The sequence below is a fragment of the Tachysurus vachellii genome, chromosome 1 (genome assembly GCF_030014155.1).
Source record: "Tachysurus vachellii isolate PV-2020 chromosome 1, HZAU_Pvac_v1, whole genome shotgun sequence".
In the NCBI taxonomy this organism is placed as follows: domain Eukaryota; kingdom Metazoa; phylum Chordata; class Actinopteri; order Siluriformes; family Bagridae; genus Tachysurus; species Tachysurus vachellii.
This window is the reverse complement of record NC_083460.1, coordinates 10,724,626-10,748,822: the sequence shown is the minus strand read 5'-3', so window position 1 is coordinate 10,748,822 and position 24,197 is coordinate 10,724,626. Positions and strand designations below refer to the sequence as shown.

At 36.1% G+C, this 24,197-nt stretch overlaps 1 protein-coding gene across 1 annotated transcript; it reads right to left on the bottom strand.

Annotated features, from left to right (window-relative positions):
- Window positions 1-4,572: 4,572 nt before the first annotated feature.
- prss56 (serine protease 56) lies at window positions 4,573-22,382 on the bottom strand. Its single transcript, XM_060866517.1, has 13 exons — window positions 22,249-22,382; window positions 21,495-21,653; window positions 17,949-18,203; window positions 17,587-17,776; window positions 14,687-14,795; window positions 11,555-11,711; window positions 11,318-11,460; window positions 11,072-11,231; window positions 10,694-10,882; window positions 9,791-9,958; window positions 7,604-7,660; window positions 7,291-7,397; window positions 4,573-4,749 (listed from the first exon to the last, which is right to left on the bottom strand). Exons 1-13 carry the CDS (start codon window positions 22,346-22,348, stop codon window positions 4,573-4,575), a joined length of 1,971 nt encoding a protein of 656 aa, XP_060722500.1. The 5' UTR covers window positions 22,349-22,382.
- Window positions 22,383-24,197: the final 1,815 nt, after the last annotated feature.

Sequence of the window (24,197 nt, the reverse complement as noted above, 5' to 3'; positions counted from 1 at the left end):
ACACATCCTAGGTACATGTGACAAACACCTTAATTTTTCCTTATTTAATCAGCTAACACAAATGTCAAATGTCACCAAAACATTGAGATAGTTTTCATCACTGGAAGGTTATGGATTGGAGTTAAACCAATTTATATTTAGGGCTTAATATAAAGAAATACACTCGATGTTTGGTAAATTAATGCGATACACTCAATTTCTAGACTAGTTTTATTTAGCATCCGCTACATGAAGTTTTTCTCTCCAGCTGTCTCTTAATCTCCTTACTCACCATGACACCAGCAGCAGATGGCCATTCTAAAGAGTTTGCAAAAATAGCAACTCTTGAGCCAGTCACCCTGTTATAGACTGACTATCATTAAACACTTTTAATGAGTTTTCAGAATAATACTGTTGCTGAGTTCATATTTAACACATAAAACATGAACTACTGTAAAATTAACTTCTTGCCTTTCTTATCTGTCCATTCTATTAAGGCAGAAAACACATTTAATCAATTTTCTCTTGAAAAGTAGATAGGATCTCCAATATGCAGTGTCCAGCATATGTTACCGTAAATAGTTCCACTCAACTTGATGAGGAAGTGGATATAATTTATTTTTAGCACTTTGGCCATGTTTCTGTTTTTCTGTTTTTTTTTGTCCTCTCTACTACTCATTACACATAGTCTTAATGTCATTCATGGCACATCTGACATAACAGTTTATGGTATGGTATCATTACTTTCTCCAAATAGAACTGGTAAACATGTATATGTAAACATGGACAAACATCTGTTCTGCATAAAAAAAACAAGTGAATATTTACAATTAACCCTAATGCTCTCACCTGTACTTGCCTACTTGCATGTTGCCGTGATTATATACATTGCCATGTGCGTTCTGTTTTGGTTTATGTCTTGTCTCCATCTTTGTCTTGTCATTGATAGTATTCCTGTGTCATTATTACTTTCACAGGTTTTTAGTTTGCCCCTTGATTAGTCTTAGTTTTTAATTCTTTGTGTTTCTTTGTATGGTGCTCAGTGTGCCTTACCAAACTGATTTACAAAGTGTTTAACATTCTTGGATTTTCCTATATAGTTTTTTATCTTGCCTTGTGGCTTAGTTATTAGATTTTTATTTGTCCGCATTGTACTACTTGTCAAATTTTCTGCCTGTTTTAGCTTATGGTTTTTGCTTCAGGAATTGTTTGCTAGTGCCTTTTTAAAAGAGCTAATGGCATTGGGGAGCTCAAATATAATCAAGTAATCAATCAAATAAACCAGTCAGAAATCACATTTACCTGCTTGTACTTTTCGGTTATTAAGGAGAAGTACTATATATTGAGTGACACAGACCTTTAGCAGACAGCTGTAATGTATGCAGGTGTTGTGTGGATGAAAGAGGATTGGCCATGATACTGGAGAACATGAGGATACGTACAGTGTTGTAGAATCATCTACATGAAAGAGATTCTGACCGAGCAACACACTAGATTGATGTCACCTGCACTACATGAACCACATAAACGTTTACAAACTAAATAGATTTACATCAGTGTTTACCATCTAAAGGTAAACAGGTATACCGGTCGAATGATCGGATATGTATCAATTATAATTACAGTCAAGTCAATTGTAAAGTAAAGTAAAAAAAAAAAAAAAAGTCAACGTAAATGGCCATTCCCATTTCATTTAGTCATCACCAAATTGTCACCCTTTCTTTTAGTTAGTTTGGAGTCCCGGACATATAAGCACCATATAAACAATGTGTTAAGCCTAATTAAACAATATGATCTTTTACAGCAGCTCTTGTAACATCTGTGGGTCATCCTAAGTTCACTGAGATGGACTCAGGGTCACTTGTGTCATGGGCAGCTGAGTCCAAAAGTGACAAGACACCACAGCCTGTCTGACATCCAAGACCAAAAAGGAGGTTAAGGTAGTTCTTAAGGCTAGTTGGTAATTTCCCAGACTAACAAAGGAGTAACAAAGGATGTGACCCGATGAGGCAGCCACAAGGGAAGGTGGCCGGTGTCATAGGCTTAGGGCATGCACACACAACGTGATCTGGAAACAGTTCAGTCTCAGGGCCAGGGTTAAATTCAAGAGTGACATTCAGGACCGTAACATCTTCCAGCCGGGCAAGCTTCACAAGTCAGAGATGATGTTCCAATAGGAACACAAAAAATATCTGAGCCAAATATGCATTTCAAATGGTCCCCTTTAGGTATATGTACTTATTTAGGTATCTATATTACACCCAAATGATCACTACATAGAATCTTGCAACATAGACTCTCATGGCTCACAGGATAGGATTCTGTCTAGGGCAGGGGTCGGCAACCCGCGGCTACAGAGCCGCAAGTGGCTCTTTCGTCCCTCTGCTGCAGCTCCCTGTAGATTTGGAAAATAAATATTTAATTTAAATTTATTTTATTTTAGTTAGTTACTTTTTAAAAAAAATGTAATTCTAAATTCTAAGATTATGATGCTCTTGTAACATTAAAATAAACCGTGTTTAATTTTTTTGTCGCTCAAAATATGCGTCACTTGCGAAATCCGACAAACAGAAGCAGACGCATTTTTGGTTTGGTGCAGCCGGCAAGTTAAAATTTTGATGTCATGAATACGAAGAGGATTCAGTTAGACATTGAACATTTTATTTGAAAGTAACCTTCAACCCAGCATCTTTTTTTGTTAAGGTTAGTTCAAACTGTTCAAAATATTTTTGTTTGCCTGCAGAAATAAAATTTCGTTTACTCGGTAGCAGTTCATTGATTTCATAAATGCAACACACTACAGTTTTTTCTATACTTTCCATAAAGGTAAAAAATGATATATGCAGTGTTATCTTCATTTTAGATGTCAAATGGGTTTTGTGGCTCCCTGTGTTTTTTTCTGTGGGAAACGGGTCCAAATGGCTCTTTGAGTGTTTAAGGTTGCTGACCCCTGGTCTAGGGGAACTTAATATTAACTACTACCCCAGTAAAGGCACATTTATCTAACATTACTACTTCAACAAATATATAACCCAGATCACAGATTTTCACTTGACAGTGTCAGATTTATGTTTTCTATTTGGAAATTGAAGTGCAATGATATGTTTTCCTTTATCACAGGAATTCACACAAAATTATAACAGAACATGTATTTATTATTAATATTACCTAGGAAATTGGTGTTTCACTGGAGTGAACAAATAATTTCACAATCTCAATGGTAATAAATCACAATAGTTATCATGATCCATAAGAAAAAAACAAAACAAAAGGCAAACCACTTTAACTGGTTAGATACGTCCATGACTATCTGCACAGTTCTGCCATTTTTGTCCAGGTGATAACTAAGTCTTGTCATGATGATTATCAAACATGAGACATGATCTCCAAACTATACACAGCACTGTGATGCTTTTACCCAGAATTAATAAAATAAACACATGTAAATTCTTCTGGATGATTTCTAAATCTTAATTTGACTAAACAAATAAATCTAATAAATCATAATAATATATAGGTCACGTGGAGTCCTCGTAATATTTCTTTCGTATCTTCATACTGTATCTGCCTCATGCCAGGGTGAAGTGTGCGGTCTCTCGCCGGCCTCTTTCAAGCAGCAAGCAGCAAGCACACAAAACTCACGACAATCTTAATGTAAAAAAAATGTAAAAAAAAAAAAAAAACTTCTTCACACTGTTGTGTGAGATTAAACAGCTAAACAGAGATTGAGAAGTGTAGATTTTATTGCTTCTTTAATTCTGTCTTTGATACAATACAAAATTAAATGTGAAGTGCTGCAAATAAAACTATTAAGTTGGTGCTGGTGCAGTAAAGGATTCCCAAGGTGCACGCTGTAACACTTAAATGTTCTTATTTACACAACTGATTTTATTCAACCATACATCCTCATATTGTGTTTTAGCCGATTAAGCGCTTTAGTCAGAAAATGTAATTAATTATTCAGATACATTTAATTTACATTCTATTCTTTCGTTCTTTTTCTTTTTACAAACATATGAACTGGTCTTTTCTATTTAAATAAATACATTAAAAATGACATCAGCGTTTCAATGAATAAATTAAGGACACTTGACACATATAGGTCACATGACTGACAGAAATACTTTCAGAAAAATAAATGAACATTAAAACATCAGTTCAAAAACAATTTTAAGTACCAGTCATGTTAAACTCACAGAACCCTGCTCAGACATAACGTATGTGTATTTCAATGAAAAATCTGGTCCCCATTCCAGAAAAAAATGGGATGCTTGCATCAGCAGCTAATATGCTGCTGAAATTTTTTCTTTATGACAAATTATCATATTTTGTATCATATTTCATATTTAACATATTTTACAGCTAGCCTGCAGTCTCAGGCTGTGTAATTCTGTGGGAGGGGCCTTCAAATAATAGTAAGCAGCTTTTCTCTGGCAAGTTCCATATACATGAAGAACTGCAGTTTTCGGCTGTATGTCACTTCAAACAAGTGAAAATATACTGAATCCATACAGTGATTCAAGATTGTCTGATTAACACACACTGTCCATATATAGACTACATTTGAGAGTGACGTATATTTGTTTACATGCCTCATTGGGTTTTTAGCGCATCAAGTGCTAGAGCAATGATGTGTGGCATGCTCCTATAAAATGAATCATTCTCCAGTCCCACAAGACTGTAGAAGCTCAAAGGATGTCCGCCTACTGTTGCTTTGACACGTGCTTCATATAGACCATGTTCATTTTTCGTGTTGATGTCAACCAGAATCTGAAATTATACACAAACCAGCAGGGTTAATATAATATTCAGAGGCACGACAAAAAGACTATTACATAGACCATTTCAAAATGAAGGAAAGAGGACACTGACATAAAATCTCAGACAGACAGGTTTCTATTTAGAACTGAATAGCTAAAATCACCACTGCAAAATTGAGAGTAAGGTTCTCCACAATTATTACTAAATCCAATAAAAATATTACTGTCTGACCAAACTCACTGGAGATTTAAACATGAGAGACAAAGATTCTTTTATTTCACAAAAACAAAAAATTAGTAGTCTTTTTAATCATTTTAATTTGTACTGTTTTTTTTGTACTGGTCACTTCTAAGCACAGGTGTTCACTTTAATTCTCAGTCCAACATGGACTCCACAAGAGCACAAGATCACCCAGTCCATCACCAGTCCTACTGGTCAACAAAGAGGGATTCCACAGCCTGCAGCAGGGGAACCTGGGTGCTGGATGACCAAGGTGCTGGGAGCCTGGCCTGCCAGGATGACCAAGCCACCCTTGACTCCTTTGATATCCATTTGTTTTGATATCATGCTTAGGAACTGAAGAGGAATCAAAACCATTACCGCACTGGTCTTAAAACTCCACCCCACAGAATTCATGCAACTCAGACTGATCAAGCTGACCACTAAACCAGGGACCAGGGTGGTAATTGTTTTGATTCCTCATCAGTTTATTTGCATAACATCAAAATGAATGGTTCAAAATGAATAGATAACAAAGAGTCAAGGGTGGCATGGTCATATATGCATCAGAAAGAGAAATTGTGCTATTACTGTAGCATCAAATAGCATATTATTCTAGGCCATCAGCAAAGGTTCCACAGCTGGTTAGTCCCTCTGAATTCCTCTCTTACCCAAATTTTGTGCTACCTGTTCAGATCACACAATCTTTACATTCCAGCTTTAATTGACTCTGGTGCCACTGGAAACATGACAGATGAAACTCAGATATCATTGAGGAAGAAGTCAATCAGTCTACTGCCATGAGAAGTGTCATTGTCTGCATCCCATCAAAAACCTTTGCAAGTCCTGAAATCCAGTCCCATGTGAAAATCCCCCAGGGTACCACACAATCAAGGATATCTTCAGCAAAGCTAAAGTCAGTGGACTAACACCACATGGTATACATGCAAGTGTATGGAAATTCACCATTGTACATTGGCAAATAGGAGCTCCTTTTCAAACTTGCTTCAATAGAATAGTGTTATTGGCTTCAGCCATTTGCCATTTTTATAGACCATAAGACTACTAAGAGCTTAAACACATAGCTCAGATAACCAAGGAGCTTGCAGAGGGGAGACTCCTCACTATGAACCAGGTGAGTGATTTATCCACTAAAATCATTCTCATTAAAGGTGCAAAAAACTCTTATAATTTGTCTAAGTTGTTCCATTCAAGATCCTACAAAGAATAAATCTTTTATTTCACATCCAGTTGGTCCAATCGTTCCTTATTTTAAGTTTAAAGCCAGTCACATCCCCCTTGTCACACCCACATTATCCATCAACATTAAAGCAAAACTTACACAGTTAAGGAAATCCTACAATCCAAAGAGAGGACAAACTTCAGTACCTCATTGATTTGGAAGACTATGAACCAGAGGAGAGATGAGTTCCTGACCATGATGTGCTTGAATGTACAGTATGTTATGCCAAGGTTTCCACTAATGCTATCCAAGATTTCCATGCATGCTACAATTCCAGGAGTAAGCCTCAGTTTTTGCAATGATCCTCTTCCACAAACATACGTCATGAACATCAGACTTTGATATATCTCTGTATTTTAGATAAACTAGGACACTCATGGAGACCTGATTGTCATTTCATTGACTAAAATCAGATGGAATCTAAATTGACCTTGAAATTAAGTACTAAACCTTGAGGCTCACATACTTTTGCCTCTCACAGATATTGAATATTGGAACATTTTTGTGGATAAAAATAATTACCAAATATATTTGTCTGATCTGTTTGATTGAGTTCATTTTGTCTGCTTTTTGGGACTTCTGATGCTATTTTAGGTTATTTTGATGCAGACATCTAAAAATTTCTAAAGGGTTCACAAACTTTCAAGTGACACTGTATATGCTCATCTAATTCTAAATTCTATAATTCCGAATAAACTTTGAGATATCTTACCATCTCAATGACTTGTCTCACTCTTTTGGAAACTCTACCAGGATTTTTTTAGTTTCTTAAAGAAAAAAAAAAAAAAAAAGCAAATAACACCATGTGGTCACCACACGGAAACAGAACACTGTAATAATATGCCAGGCTTTTGATCATCCCTCACAATTTGGAATTTCCTGCAAGCTTTATATTAAAACACCATTGTTCACTTGCATTTACATCTGTAATTGCCAACTGACACTTTAGCTAGTTCAGGGTTCAGTTTACGCATAAACAGATCTTAAAAACTATTAGTTTAAGACTATAAGTAAACAAGAGAATGCAACTGAAAATTGCCAGCAAATGGTTGCACACTGTTCACTCATTCATTCTCTCAATTCCCCACCTCTTGGAAGTTCATGTTGAGGTTGCTTGGTGTGATGTTTAGAATCCAGTTGTACATCTCCTTGGTAACAATGACCTGCTGTGCTAACTTTGCTACCCCAGGACACACTAAAACACAGATACACGTTTTTCCAGTCCAATAAGCCGGTCTAATTCACCCTTGACAATTTTATTATATAATATTTTGGTCAAAACATTTTTCAGTATAGTTATTTGATAATATAGGCTATTTAATATAGATAGATAGATAGATAGATAGATAGATAGATAGATAGATAGATAGATAGATAGATAGATAGATAGACCTCTTTTACCTGCTTCATGGAGCTGTCCACCAAGCAGCTGCCTTCTGTGCCTCCTTTGAGCAAAAACTGAAAAACAAATCAATAATCTATAGACACTAACACTTCACTACTTGGAATTTCTTTTACAAAAGTACTGAGGGAATGAAAATTACCACTTGTCCTCTTATTGGAGTACAACTGAAGTAGCAGGGGAAGCTGAATCTGGGTGGAGTTTGTCACTGGCTGTCTTGCTCTCAGTAAATCAGATATCCATGAGTGAGTTCCGCCTTCCACAGAGCTCTTCTCGGTCTTAAACCCCTGAGGCACAATGAGCTCTTCAGCTCTGGGTATCAAATAGGTTCTTCTGAACAGATTTTCAGTTTTACTTGTTTTATCATTAGGTCTTTTGACATTACTGCAACTAAGGAGCTGAAATGCTAAAGTGTGGGAATTCATAATGTCCTTCATGTGGTGATAAAGAGTTGGTTCCAAATTTCCACCTAGAGTATCAGATATTCTTCTGGTAATTATTAAATACATCCAAAATGAGTTTCTCTCTAACTTTTTAAGCGCAGAATTTAGCGAGATGCCAGTCTGAAGCAAACTAAAGTAATGGTATAGTGAAGATCTCAGTCTAACTAAGTGTTGAGTTGTTTTCCTTAAAATGACACAACACATAGTTATATTTGTAGTTATAATTACATAAATCACAGAAGTTAAATGTTTGTGTGAACATGGATTGCATTAGTGTCCCTTAGATTATTAAAATCATGCATAAAACATATTAACTTTTATTAGTTAATAATTTATTGCTTTTGTTCAGAAATTAAAAATACCTTTTTCTACAATGTGTAAGAAAGCACAAAAGATAAATACATTGTTTTTACCAGCCGGTAGAGGTTCTCCTCTTTATTTTGCTGATATGGTTCTTCATGTTTGCTGGGCTGTTCCAAATTAGTAGCAATGCTATTAAGGTCATTCTCCCAGTTCTCCACTAGTGGGCCCACCTGCTCAAATACAGATGCTGGGTTGTGTGCAGTAGGCATGGGGGAGTGGTCTACCTGCTCTTTTAAAACAATACAATAAAGAAAATAAATAAAAAACATTTTTATTAATGAACAAAGGAGCATTTACACAAGATATATGATATCTAAGATATCCATAATACAGATATACAATACATTAAACTCGGTCATTTCATATCAATGAAAGCCGTGCAAAATAACTCTAATAAGACAATTAAGACAACCAAGATTAGATATTTAAAGAAGGCAAAAATGATATTGCTATATACAATCTTCACTGAAATTATTGGATGGCAAGAAAAAATATTTAAATGTTTTTGCTATACACTTTTTTGAAATTGGAATTTTGGCTTTGATTTTCTGATTTTCTGATGTGTTAAACAACTTTTTCAAAATTTCTTAAGTGATCAAAAAAAATTAAAGGTGTGAGATGTTTTTTTTTTTTGCCCATTTTACAAACAATTAGCATCTCTGAATGTATATTCTTTGTTAGTTCCAGCTAGTTACATCCAATACAAACCAATGTATTATAATCCACCGTTTAAAGGTAGAGGGCATAAGATGCAACCCATTAATATTCTAAAGGCCAGACTGGAATTTGCAAAGAAATACAGATATGAGCCACAGCACTTTTAGAATAAAGATCAACTAGTACCAAAGGTATCGAAAGGCCAAAGTTTAGAGAAAGGAAAACAGTGATAACAAAACATTAAATCTTATCTGTCAAGCATGGTGTCATGGCTTGGATTAGCATGACTGCTTTGAGGATAATCCAACTAATATTTGTTAAAGATACAATTCACAATGGTAGCAACAGAATGAATTCAGAAGTCTACATAAACATTCTGTCTGCCAATTAGAGAGAAATTCACCCATTTGCGAGGAACTTTGTCATTCAGGAAAACAATCATGCAAAACAAACTGCCAATACAACATTCATCAGAGGGAGAAGTAGAAAGTTTTAGAATGGCTCCAATCACCAGACCTTAACCAATGCCCCCACTCATTCAATATGTTGTCCATTTGCATGTCCACACATTAGTAGAATTTATTAAAGTTTATATTTATGTACCTAATCAGGTCATTACACATCATAGTTAATCCATCAATGGCAACAAATATAAAAAAATATTTATTATTTATTATTATTGAAGGTTGACATCTGGAAATCCAGACTGAGCCCTGGTTGTACCTGTTTTAAGGGTTTGTCTTCTTGTTCGCACATGGACTGAGGAACTGTAGACATGTTCTACCAGCTGGGGAAGACTCTGGATGAAGAGAGTTAGGTCCACTTTATCTCGAAAGTAATCATCTGCCCTTTGCAACAGATCCAACAGGGTCTGCAGAAACAAATGCAATTCTGGAAGAGATAGAGAAGATTATTATTGGAAGAAACAAAAATAGTTGACATTAAGAGTAATTATGGTAATTGAGTCACTAGCTCCAAGTCTTTTGTGTGTGTACAGTAGTTGTAATGGATATTTATTCTGGAAGACTTTACTGTATATTGTGAACTCTTAACTGCTACTTGTAGGATTAACCTAAAAATCCAAAATAGTAGCTAATGCAGTATAAACATTTTATAAATATAGATGCTCTTACTGGTTCCATTAATATAAAGTGTCATGACCATCATGTTTTTTTTTGAAAGATTGTGTGGTCAGTCAGACCAGAAAGAATAAATTACATTTTACAAATTTCCTTCTTTGTCTTTGCTTCTTTCACTTAATTTTTATAAATAGACACATGATTGAATAAGCCACAAAACAGAAAAAAGGGTTATACTGTATGTCCTTCAACAGGTTCTATTTGAAAATCATGTTTTAATTTTGATTTTACTTCAATGATTTCCTTCCCTGAGCTGCTTTTTCACTTGCCTGTTGAAAAGAGCTTATTCAAACAAATCTTAAAAATAAACATTGACCGTGCAAGTGAAATCTTAATGTTTGAAATCTTACTTTTCACAACTAATTTCATTACAGTATAAATAAATGTGTGCATTGTTTTAAACAGGTCCTAACACAAAGCATAATAATCATGATGTATTGATGAACAGGTTTATTTGGATTACACAAGTAAACTAATATTTACTTACGACATTTTTCGAAGCGGCTCTGACAGTTGTCCTGAGCTAGGCGCTGGCACCCAGATGGGTCCAAGGTTATCGGGCAGCTCAGCATGTAGAAATGGCATAGTGAGGTGAACTCAGACATGCGCTGCTCCTCTGACAGCTCTGAAGTCTTCAGAAGCTCTGCACATGTAGGTTCCCTGCTTCTAAATGATTCTGGGATTGGACACAAACAATTGCTGCTTCAACTTCAACATAAGCTGAACTATCTTTAATTAAGTCCGAGAATGCGTTTATCCTGCTTGTTTAATTTTTTTTGAGTTTTCTCCAGTACTGAGAAAGAGTCAGTGACTTGCAGTGTGGCTGTTGGTATATTGTGTTTAGCCAGCAATGTGTGTGACTCACTTTTGATTTCAGAAAGGATCCAATCTTTGTAAGCCACAACCCGAGTGTATACTCCCGGTTTGCCTTTCTCACCACAGCCTTCACCCCATGATGTTACACCATATAACTGAAACCTCCCTGAAGTAAGATCCTGGAGAATCAGTGGCCCACCAGAATCTCCCTACAGAGACAGAGAGCATTTAACTATATGCAGTCTATTATGGAAAGGTGAGTTATTGACCTGATATTTTTGGAAATGTGTTATACCTGACACGAGTCGATACCACCGGACAAATAGCCAGCGCAGAACATGGTGCTTGTGAGCAACTGCTTGCCCAAGGCAATTTTACATGTATTCTGAGACAGCAGAGGAACTATTGCCTCCATTACTACATCAGCTGCTGGACCATCTACACTCACAAATCAGATGCAAACACACATACATTGTAGTACAATGTGTAATAAATACATCAGTACTTCTAGTCTGCAAAGTGTTTCTGTCACCTTCATAAAGTGAGCCCCATCCAGCCACCAGACATGGTGCTCCAGGGGGAGGCTCAGGGTCAGAAGGCAAACACACAGGCATTACACGCTCTGACAAAACCACAGGAGAGCTCAGCTCCACCAGGGCAATGTCATTATTGAATGTATTTGGGTTGAACTGCAAGGCAGATAAGAGGAGACAATTAATCTCTAGGTGAATATTTAAAACTTTTTTCACATATCTGGATTCCACACAAAAGACTTCATAACAGTAAAAAAAAACCAGGTACGCAAGCAATAACACTTTTTTCACTCTATGCAAACTTCATGTGCAAGCAGATTACAGCTGATCAGCCAAAATGTAAAAATGTTACAGATAATTTGCACATTACAGGTACATTCTGTCCCCTCCAAATGTACTGGAATGGCAAGTTCTTTTGTTTTTGCTATCCACTCAAGACAATTAAGCTTGAGATCAAAAGTTGAATATGAAACGATAAAAAATGAGTTTCAGTATTCAATCCCAAATATTGACATCTAGATCACTAAGTAAAAAAACTTAATCTTTGGTTGCAAATCCCTTGCTTGCAATAACTGCATTAAGTCAGAAACCCACTGACATTATCAACCTGAATTCTTCTTTTCCAAGGCTTGTACCAAAGTGTCTTACTGTTTTCACTTCAGTCTCCCCAGACCGATATTCTGATATCCTCAATCATGTTTGGTTTGGTTAAGTTCTGGTGATTGATTTTGGTAGGCTAAAACCTTCCATTGTGTTCCACCCCGATGAGGTCCTTTGTTGTGTTGCCAGTGTGTTTTTGTTTATTGTCCTGTTGCATGATAAAATTCTATTAGAATTATTTCTTTGTAAATTGACAGACTTCTGCAGACTTCTGAATTTATTCTGCAGCTATAATAATGAGTTACATTATAAGTAAAATAATTGAACTTGTTCTATAAGCAGGCATGCAAGTCAGACTCATGACTTTATATTCACTGTGCTTGGCCAATGAGCTCATATTTATGCATCTTTCTATATAAATCAGTTGAAAAAATACATTTCTGCTCTGAAAATCTTGCTCTGAAAATTATTTTCTTCACAGCTCTTATAATCTTTTGTTTTTCATGGCTGATCTGTTCAGCGTCTGGATGTTGGTGCACCAATGATTTAATTCTTTTTCAGCACTTTCCAAATAATTATACTGGTTATGTCTAAGTTTATGCAATGTCACTCCCAAAATTTTAGTTTCAAAATGCCTTGCTTTTCTCCCACAAACAGTTATCTAATGTTATTTTATTATATTTAACAACAACAACAAAGAGCAAAAATTCGGCACTATTAATTGTTAAACAATCAATCTAACAGTATTTACCCAGGTATAAAGAAAATCCTACTAGTCATATGTTCCAGTATTTCTGATCAGTTGAAAAATAGGTGGGTTCAAACAAAAGGTACAATGGTGTTTTACACATGTACATGAAATTATAAAGAAATGAAATGTGCCATTCCAATCTATTGTTTCTTATTCATACTTTGATCTCAAACTGAAACATCTTAAGTCAAGGTTTTGTGCAAAGGTTTTAGGCATGTTGGAAGAATTGCTGCGAAGCATGAATTAAATATTTGAATATTTGTAAAATTTGTAATCAATGTACAAAATTCAAAAACAGAAGAAAACATTTACATTTCTGTCATTAAGCAGACACCCTTATCCAGAGTGACTTACATTTTATTTCAATTTATACAATTGAGGGTTAAGGGCCTTGCTCAGGGGCCCAGCAGTGGCAGCTTGGTGGACCTGAGATTCAAACTCATGACCTTCCAATAAGTAATCCAACACCTTAACCACTGAGCTAACACATCACACCAAAACTACCCTTTGGCTTCAAGCAAGCATCATATCTTACACTTGCACACTTTCTACACTTGCACAAAGTTAGGAATTTCTTATGATCAGAGTCATGTTTATGATTAACCAATTATTCCAGGCAGGTGCTAATGATAATTTTGTAGGTAGCTTGAAACATAGTTATTAACTGAAACAGAAACATCGATGTAGGAGGTTTAAACAGTGTGGAACAGACAAACTCTGATACTAAGGTGAGGTTGTGGAAGACAGATTAATGTTACAGGTTTCATGTTACATGCACTACACTATGGCAAGACTGAGTACAGCAACAAGAAACAAGGTAGTTAGAAAGGTCTGTCCCAGGGAAATATTTTAAAGTAGACTGGGCTTTCAAGATGTGCTCTTTGGGTTATTTTGAAGAAGCACAACAAATTTGCAATGATGAAAGACGCATCTATCAATATGTCCATCAGTGTCATCAGCAACAATCTTGCAGAAATCAGTGAGACCCAAGTATGCTGAGAAGAGAGTAGTGAAGTCGGGCCAGTAATGGTTAGTGGTGGAAGAACAGCAAACAAAAAGCCAAACCTCCAACATGGAAGCAAGGCTAAGCGACTCAACTATGCACAAACACATTGGAACTGGGGTGCAGAAAAAGGGCAGCAGTGAAAAGGGCACTCGTGTCAAAATGTGGAATATTTAACATAAATAAACATAAAATATATAAAAGTGCATCTATCTTCAGCATAGAGAAGTACAAGGCGTGATAGAAGTGATGTGATGGTTTGGCCCTCACAGAGCCCTGATAACAACATCATTGTTACAACATCATTGAGTCTGTGATTGCATGAAAAAACTTAGAAGGCACTATTTAAGGATTTAAGGCAGCCTACATACACTGAAGATCTCTGGTTAGTTCTCCAAGTTGTTTGGAGCAGCCTACCTTCCCTGTTCCTTAAAAAACATTAAATAATGATTTGGATTTGGATTTGATTTGGATTTCTCTTTGTTCATTTAATTTCCAGTTTATTAATTGGTATCCCTAACCTATCCCCATTGAATGAAATCCATCTGTATGTCATTGACATGTAAAAAGAATGGGGTTTACACCACCTTATTAACATTGTTTTAAAAAAAACCTACTCTTTTCAAATCAAAACATTCAAAAGACTACCAAAGGTCAAAATTCAACCATTTGTCTGAAAGAGTAACCGGCAAAGCTGTCAACACCAAAGAGGTCATGTGATCAAATCTGTCTGCTAATCAAATCTCTGCTGTCTGCAGATGTACAGTATATGTTTACCTTTGGGTGTGTGATAATGCGGTTGACTTTCATGACCTGCTCATCAGGGTCTGCTTTAGTGATGTCAAATTCTCCAACTACAGCTGTCCAGTAATGCTCACTTTGACTTCTAAAATGAGAGAGAGAGAGAGAGAGAGAGAGAGAGAGAGAGAGAGAGAGAGAGAGAGAGAGAGACTGACTCTGGATTGTGAAATTAACTGCACAGGTTAAGAAAGATTTCTCTGAGACAACTGAACCCTTTATAAAAATAGGCAAGCAAATACATTTTATTGTAATATTTAAATACTGTGAAGGATATCAAATGTATCAGTTTTGGATCAAATGTAGCCAGGAATTTCTTTGATTCTTTTTTACTTTGTCAAAGTACTTTTCAACAACCAGAAGACAAGTAGACTTCAGAGTTATTTTACAGATGAATTAACCTGCAAAATAGACATCAAGACAAACTAACACAGCTAAATTGCCATTCATCAACGCTAAAAAACTACAAAGACAGCAAAATGTTATAATAAAAATATTTACAGTAGAATTAGTCATTTAAGATCATGTTATATGGCTCAATTGTACCCAATCCCAAGGTTCTTTGGTGACAAAGGCTTAGGATAGGTCTGGAAGTCGGATCGGACATAATAATCGATAATGACTAGGATCACAGTTTTCCCTCAGTATTTCAACAGATCTATAATAAATTTGATGGCATGTGCAACCAGAGGCACTGTGGTGTTGGCAGTGGTCAATGTTTCTCAGTAGACAGGGCTTGATTTGCCTTGAATTGACACAGGCAGTGCAAAATTTTATGGCCATGTTGCAGCTCAACTAACTTGTTCAACCATGTGTCGTTTATGCTCACTGCTCTCGCTATGCCAGGCGACTTGAATGTGTGACAGAGCATAGTTTCCTTGAGACCAGAGGGATTGCTAGGGATTCAGGTGTTTAGCCAACATGATGAATTCCATTCTGTATTTTTGGTACTGTAAGAAATAAAAAAATGCGTAGTGTAAAAATAAGACGATGATGGTGAAGATCTTAATGAAGAACAAGAAGTTTATTCCAGCATAGCAGTGACAAAATACCTGACGTACCTTGGGTTCATCGGAGTCAACAAGAACCCAGAGCAAATCCTGCTCAAGCATTATATACAGTTTTCCCTTTTGGTAATTTAAATGAAGTTCCGCTTTGAATGTGTGTTGAGTGTAAGAATTGAATGTCTCCCAAATGGCTGGGCTAGACCTTGTTGTCTAGCTGATTGTCTTTAAATGTTAATCATGGACACGAACACTTTGTCTTGGTACTGTTACAATTGTTATCAACCAAGTGGTCACTTTAAATGGTAATCGAGGCCACGTATACCTTGGCTTGGTATTGTTATCAACCAAGTGGTAAATGGTAATCGCAGTCACGTAGACCCTTTGTTCGTGGTGATGCTTAATGTCCTGCTGCCGTTCCCATGTTTATAATTGAATCAAGTTTATACGTTTAGAGTCCTAAACGTATTACCTTATGATACTTAAACCTTTTTAGGAATGAGCTCTTTTAGATGTGTACCTTGGAGTGGAATTTGGGTGCAATTTCTGTAATTTCTTACAGTACTCAGCCAATGTCTCTATGCCTCCATACTGTAGCTAGCAGCTCCAGGTTCCTGGTGTCATAATTTTGCTCAGCTGGGGTTAGCTTTTTGGAAAAAATGTAACAGGATGTAACTTTCACTTCTCCTCACTGTGATGGATGGTTCTTACCCCTGACTCAGTGTCATCTACCTTAGTTACAAAAAGTTTAGAGAGATCATGATGTTTGAGGATGGTGGTAAATGCTGTCTTGAGCTGATTCAGTTGCTTCAGCAACAAGGTTCCAGGCCAGGTTTTTCTTGAGCGTTCTTACCCCCTAATGGAACTGAAACCCCTGGTGAAGGATGAGTAAAACTGGTCCATGAGGATGCTACCAAGGCCTAAGATGTAGAATACCAAAAAAGGAGATGTACTGATGGAAATCATACTTCTGTTTCACATAGAACTGATGCTTCATGCAAGAGCCCTGGAAATTGGAGCTATGGTTTTTAATTTTGAGTCTCTCACAGAACTCTTCTTCGTCTATGCCTTTTTGAATTAGGTTAATAGTTCATAGTTAATTTGTGTTTATGCTTTCTTTTTAATTAAATAATATAATATTGAACATCTAATTGCCTTGTGCTGATTAATACTTTGATACTTCAAAAAGCTTGTTCAAGAACTAAGCCAGAAACCTTCAAGTCATTGAGTATTGTTGTTTCCTGTTTATTATTGAGTTTTTATTAATTAATACTCATTTAGATTTAAAATTCTAAACTTAAAAAGGGGATATTCTATGAGACTGATTACCGTAATCGGGCTGATTATTTTATAAGATTAAATAAAAAAAATACTTTCATTATTAAATTAATTACATTAACAATGACCCATCAATTGCTTGCATGTACCTTGCATTTCCAGCGCTACCTGTATAAAGAACGTATACCCCAACACCTGTGAAAAAAAGACAGCTGTAATGTTATTCTAATAGCACTCTCCTTCTCTTATTTGATTGCATAAATAAAACATGTCCGATTCAATTACTCTGAAATTATCATTACTTCCTGGTGTCTCATCTAAGTTTATTTTAATCTACCCAAGAGGTTTTACCTGGCTGTGATGGTATTTAATATTCACCAAAACTTCTCATGCACCATGACAATGCTGACAATGCTTTGTTTGATTTGACACCTATTAACATTATAATTATAACAAATAGGACCTTTTGGCCTTGCTATAGCTTTGGAGAAAATTAAGAAGAGGAGAAAAAGGAAAATATAGCAGGCTATATTTTAGGCAAAAGTATCCCCTATAAGGCTCATCCTGACAGTGAATAACTCTGTTCTAGGCTCTTACCCAGCGAAGCAATGTGCAGCAGTGAGTACCCAGGAGCTGTCCAACAGGACTCCTCCACACATCAAAGCTCCATTCAGCTGCAGGTTGACAATCCAAGGCCAGCTGCCACGGGGCGCCTGAGAGCCACCCATGATCCGTGAGCGTGGCTGTGTAGGGGTCTTTACACCTTGAACCCTTTGCCCACACAAAGCTACAGCATACAGAAGAAAAAGAGGAGTGACCACTCTGACAATTATCTGCCATCTAATGCCAGATTTCTATATGTGATTTTTTGTACCTTTCAGTTCTGTGTTGTACATGTACAGTATAGTGAGTGTTTGTTGTACATGTAAATGTAGGTGTGTATGCATGAGTATGCATACCCTTTGTCCTGGTCTCTATGGCTGGTTCTAAATTCTGCATAGCATTAATGAGACTACATTGTAATAGCCTGGAGCTGCAGCTCTCTCCCATGATCCTGATGCAGGAGTCAGAGTAAAGCTCTGAGGTAGAGCAGTGACGTTTGTAAAACCCACACATTTGACTTAGAGCCCATCTTCTCTCAGCCTCTTCAGACAAACTTTGAGTTTGTCTCATCATCTCACAAGTCGGTTCCATTAATACAGACTCTGCAGATCCTGAAGGAACAAATTATCAATATCAGAGTGTGGAACTCACAAACAACAGTTAACTAAAATCACCAGTATTGTAATATTATTATTATACACCTTTGTGAACATGTGCACCACTAAGCACCAGCAATCTGCAACATCCGGCAAATATACTCCAATAAGAACCAGACTCCAACAAGTACCAACAAGTTTCCAATACACACCAACATTCTCCAGCATACACTAATTATCTAAAATAAGTAGCAACAGACTCCGATACACACTGTCTCCAACAAATATCATCATGCACCAATAGCATTCTTAACACACACAGATGTTCTCAAAACAGGTTCAAATACTCTCCAGTACTCATTTAATAAACATACTTTAATAAGCATCAACTAGAGCTGTAATCAAGCCTTCTGCCTCTGTAGTCAAGACTGGACTAGGGATCCAGGATCTTGAAGGGGTCAAAGCCAAGTCATAATAATAATAATAATAATAATAATAATAATAATAATAATAATAATAATAATAATAATAATAATAACATATGAAAGACAAGACTAACCTCAAGTTATAATTAAAAGCTTAGCCATACCAAGACAAGAATACAAGAATACAAAAGGAAAAGTAAGCATAATTCTTTATCAGAAGAGAGAGAGAGAGAGAGAGAGAGAGAGAGAGAGAGAGAGAGAGAGAGAGAGAGAGGAGAAACAAGTGGAAATGGCAGGTAGTAACTTGGTTATGAATGTGTGTACAGTTTTCTACAGCCATTTGTTTTAGAGCATACATTGTTTACCTTGCAGAAAATCATGGTGACAATGTATTAACAAAAATTAGACAATTTCTTATTATTTAATTATTTTATAATAGCAACTACTCAGTGACTCACTCACTCACTCATTTTCTACCGCTTATCCGAACTACCTCGGGTCACGGGGCTGAGTGACACTTGAACATTAATTCCATTTGAGTAGTTGTTCCTATTTTTCTATTAGTATCAATAACAGATACTAATGTCCAGTAGTCTATAATAATAAGACTCCAGGCCACTCCACTCCAAACCTCTGGTAACATCTGCTACAAACAGCACCAAAGACATTTTTTTTCATTAAATCAGGAAAATGCTCAGGGACATTACAAACTATAGTATATCACTAACTAAAGTATATCATCATGCATTTCTGCTCCACCCTGTACATTCTGTATTATTTCTATATAATGATATTTTTACAATTAGAATTTCTATTATTACTGTAAATTCATAGCATGCCCTCATTTATAACCCCTTATATATACACTCTGTATATATTTATATATTTTTTTTATCTATCTATCTATCTATCTATCTATCTATCTATCTATCTATCTATCTATCTATCTATCTATCTATCTATCTATCTACTATCTATCTATCTACTTTTGTTTTAGATGCATTGTAAAATCACACTTTGAACTTTGGTGTAAGTTCTGTAAATGTACAACACTACAGGTTCATGGTCTAGGCATTTTATGGAAATGGAAAAAGCTGTCCCCAAGGCTCAATCCATGGGATGGTGGTTGTGTGAACTGGAATTCCACTGAATGACTCAAAAGTTCCAGAAATTAGCAAACATCTGTACATTGGCAAGTATATTTACTTTTTCCTGGATTGTTACCTTTAGAGCATCCCACTTTGATCTCAAAGCAGCTAAGTCTCCATCGTTCCAAGACAGAGATGCATATAAACGTTGGGACTTTAGTGTGATCTCCACTGGAGAATTGTTTACAATGAGTCACAGAGTGCCTTTGTAAGTTTTGCATTTTCAAATTTCTTTTCAAATATGAGCTCAACAAAGTATCATTTTACCTAATATGGTTTAAATCAAAAATATTTCAGAGGTAAATTTCTACTATTTCTTACATAATTCCAACATTCATATTCATAGTCTGACAAATACCAATATTCTCTAATACAGAACACATTCTCCAAAAAGTTCCAACTTTCAAAAATTTCCAATGAATATGAAAGCTATAATCTCCAACAAAGCTTTTCACTCTCATGTACACACCAACAATTTTCGAGTGCATACAAATATTCTAAAACAAAACACTATCAGTTTGTAGCACACATCAACATTCACCAACAAAGACAATGTGTCATTTACAGCATTTTGCAGATGCCCTTATTCAAACCAACATTTAACTAATTCATACAAGTGAGCAGTTGAGAGATAAGTGCCTTGCACTGTCCCAGCAGTGGTGGTCTGGTGGTCCTGCAATTTGAACTTGAAACCTTCTGACTTTCCCAATATATGATCAATATGAAACCATAAATATACCTAACTTTCTATTCATCTTTAAATAAAGATTAAAATCATTCATAAAATTGAATAAAGAAAAACTTTTAGAAAAAACCAAATGCAAATTACATTCAGCAAGTATTTTTAAGATTATTAATCATTTACTGATGTCAACTAATATGTTTAAATACTTGTGCTGTTTGGTTAGCTGTTGGCTGGGCTGGACAGAACACAATGTGAAGGGACTGTCTGTTATAGATAGCCTCTCCTTGCTAAAGGATTTGTGCACTTTGATAATTATTTTCAACAGATACATCTAATAATTATTTACATTCTCTTAAACATAGTGGCAATCAGTAAATCCCTATACCATGTGTACATGCCTTGGATGTGCCATGCTGCAATCTTCCTGACTTTTCATGCTATTGCTTTTCCTTTGATCAATAAAGAACATATTAATACACAAGTGGGATACAGATGGATACTAAAAACATGATTTTAAGATTTATTAATTTAAAAAAAAAATGAATTTTTTATATGCTAAAGCCATTGTAATTTTTGAAACTTGGACTGTGACTGAATTTCATAAAAATGTAATTATGGCTTGTTGAGTAACCTGGCTTTCTGTTATAAGTTATATCTCCCTGTATTCTCCAGAACTAATTAAGTCTGACATTCTTCAGTAAATCTTCATTATATACCAATCATCTAATGAAGACAGTTAAGTTAAAAGGAGTGACTAATCAGTCTACTGAAATGCAACTGTAGTGATTCTTAAGACGTGCAACACAGTAGTCTAGGATTAAAATGTTAAATGAAAACTATTGAACTTACAGTACAGTAAATATGATATATACCAAACTTTCATAAATATTTCAATTTACAATCGACTGAATACAAATTCAGACACAATCACAGCATTTATAAATAGTTCCAATTTAGGGGGACAGAATTAAAATCTAAATATAAGGTGTTTTAGGGAGCATGACATGTTCTGGTATGGTATTTAGTGAGTGGGTGGGTATGTGCTCACCACATGTTTCGGTGTGCTGTCCGCAGTCCTGAAACAGACAAGGCATGCAGCCCATGCAGCTGGCCTCTACCCTGCTCCTGTCTGCTATCGCCTGATCTATGGCAGTAAGAGCACGGACCAATGCTGCCTCCATCACCACTGTGCCCTTATTTGAGAGAGCTGTACAGACAGAAAGAAATGTATGAGTAGTCTTTTTTATTAGGTCACAAAGTGTGATAAGATGGCTGAGCTACAGACGTCATACTTCCTAACAAAGCAGACAAATGATAATACCATCCAAATAACACTAATGATTACTGTCACACAAAAATATGTATATTTATAATATGTTGATTATTGTGAGTGTGCAAGATATGAGCATTTGATCCAGATCCCTAGATTTAGGAGAACAGAATGGATGATATGCTAGCAAACAGCAACATAAATATTGGAATTAAAAATAAATTAAATGATTCTGACAATGATATTTGTGGCTCTTTATTAGTATTACTTTTTAAAAACTTCATTTCAGTTTTAAACCCAAAAACTTATCCAGCAGAAAAAAAGAATCCTTTATTTGTCTACGTTGTCAATTGCATCTGCATATTAAGATTTTTATTTGGTATGATGACAACTGAAAAAAAGGATCTTGTACAAAAAAAGAGCTGAATTAAACTTTTTGTTCACAACGGTCTTGACAATGAAGAAAACAGATAAAACTTAATATATATTAATTATAGACTGGTCCCTTCTTCTATATTTCGGACTGGCTTACCTTTGAGCATATTTTGTGGCATTCTGTAGACTTCTCTTCTCACAGGTACTGCTGCACTCCAATGAATTAGCATCAGTACCAGAAGTGACATCAATAGCATGGTCTCACACTATCCAGCCTTAGGTAAATGCTTTTTTTAAATAAAGAAACACAGAAAAATAGAAAAAAGAAAAAGAAGAAAGAAGAAATAACAAGAAGAAAGGAAAAAACTAGCTCTGCTGCAATGTGGAACCACTTTTGCACACACTTTTTTAAGACTAGTGATTACACATAGGTTTTTCTACTAGTGCCACACACCTCATTTTGCTTGCAAATCTACTCCATTCACTCAGTTACTCCAGACATCTGTCCATAAAAGAACAATAGTAGAGCATCAGCTCTGCTTGGGAGATATATACAGAATCACGAGCCACTGTAAGAATAGTGGATGACCCCTCCCCTCTACATCTTGCAGCCAATGCGCAAAAGGCACAAAATACAAAATGATGGTAATATTAAAAGGACAGAGAGAGACAGAGAGGAGAGAGAATAAGAGAGAGAGAGAAAGAGAGAGAGAAAGAGAGAGAGAGAGAGAGAGAGAGAGAGAGAGAGAGAGAGAGAGAGAGAGAGAGAGAGAGAGAGAAAGAGCAATGGGGTATTTGAATACATTAATTTGAGGCATAAGAGGGTGAGTGTGTGCATGTGCGTGTTTGTGTGTGCGTGTGTGTGTTTGTGTGTGTGTGTGTGTGTGTGTGTGTGTGGCATTTTATTGGTGATTGAAAAAGCACATTGTCTGGCTCTGAGCTCGGGTACATCAAAGACACTCAAAGAACACAGACGTGCCGCCCTCCTTGATTATTTTCATGCTTTTATATCCACCATTAAATCATTGCCAGATCATCTTGTTCTTACCCTTCCTACAATAACTTCACAGAAGCACAGTCAGGTGGTGAGAAGTACAGTCTCTTTTGTACATTTCCATGTCAATTAGCAGACCATTCTATCCGAAATAGAGACAAGATTCAACCCACACATACATTTAAGACACTGAGGTTTACAATTCTGGCTCCGTTATCCAAGTCTACTCAGAAGCTTAACCACTGTATCATGAAATGTTCTTACTCAAAATAATGCTGAACTCTTGATCAAATATATTTCTAGTGTTTCACAAGCAAGTGGTTACAGAAATTTGTCTTCACTAATAAATAAGTGCCAATACAAGTTTGGTCTTCCTCCCCTTTTCTCATTATTATTCTAGTGGGGTACATGCCCTAATTCTACTTAATTCCCTAATTCAGAGCAGAATTTCACAGTGTGTTTATGTAGGATCTGAGTGAAACACTCAAAAAAATCAATAAGCTGCAGCAGAATTAGAGGATCAGTGGGACAAAAGAGGGAATGGAAGGGGACAAAACATAATAAACAAACTAAAACCGACACAGAAATTGTGTGTTTATTAGAAACAAAATGATGGACAGAGATACAACCTAAGACAGATAGAATGAATGCAAAACAAAAGTGGAAACCACAAATTGGCCTTAAAATAAACAATGAGAGAGTGGAGTTAAGAGGAAAATATGAACAAAGATGAGAGCAAGATAGGCTGTAAGGATAAAAGCACAGAGCCGCTGGCCAAACCACAAACACACATACCGCCTCTATTCATCCCCGCCTCTGCCTCCCTCCCTGTTCTTTGATGTATTCCTGATTATCCAGCCGCACTCTTAGTCACTCATTGGTTATGGGTGAAAAATTATGATTATGTGATCATTTTGGGAAATAAGCCAAACTGTTTTTAAGAAACTAACTGAGCTGTCTCTTTGGACATTGGATAAAATCTAAGAAATCAAACACCTCATACAACTCATAACATAAAAACTATAAACTCTATTACTGTGTGTGTGTGTGTGTGTGTGGGGGGGGGGGGGGGGCGCTTTGGGGGGTCAGTGGATTTGTTATGGAACCCTTTT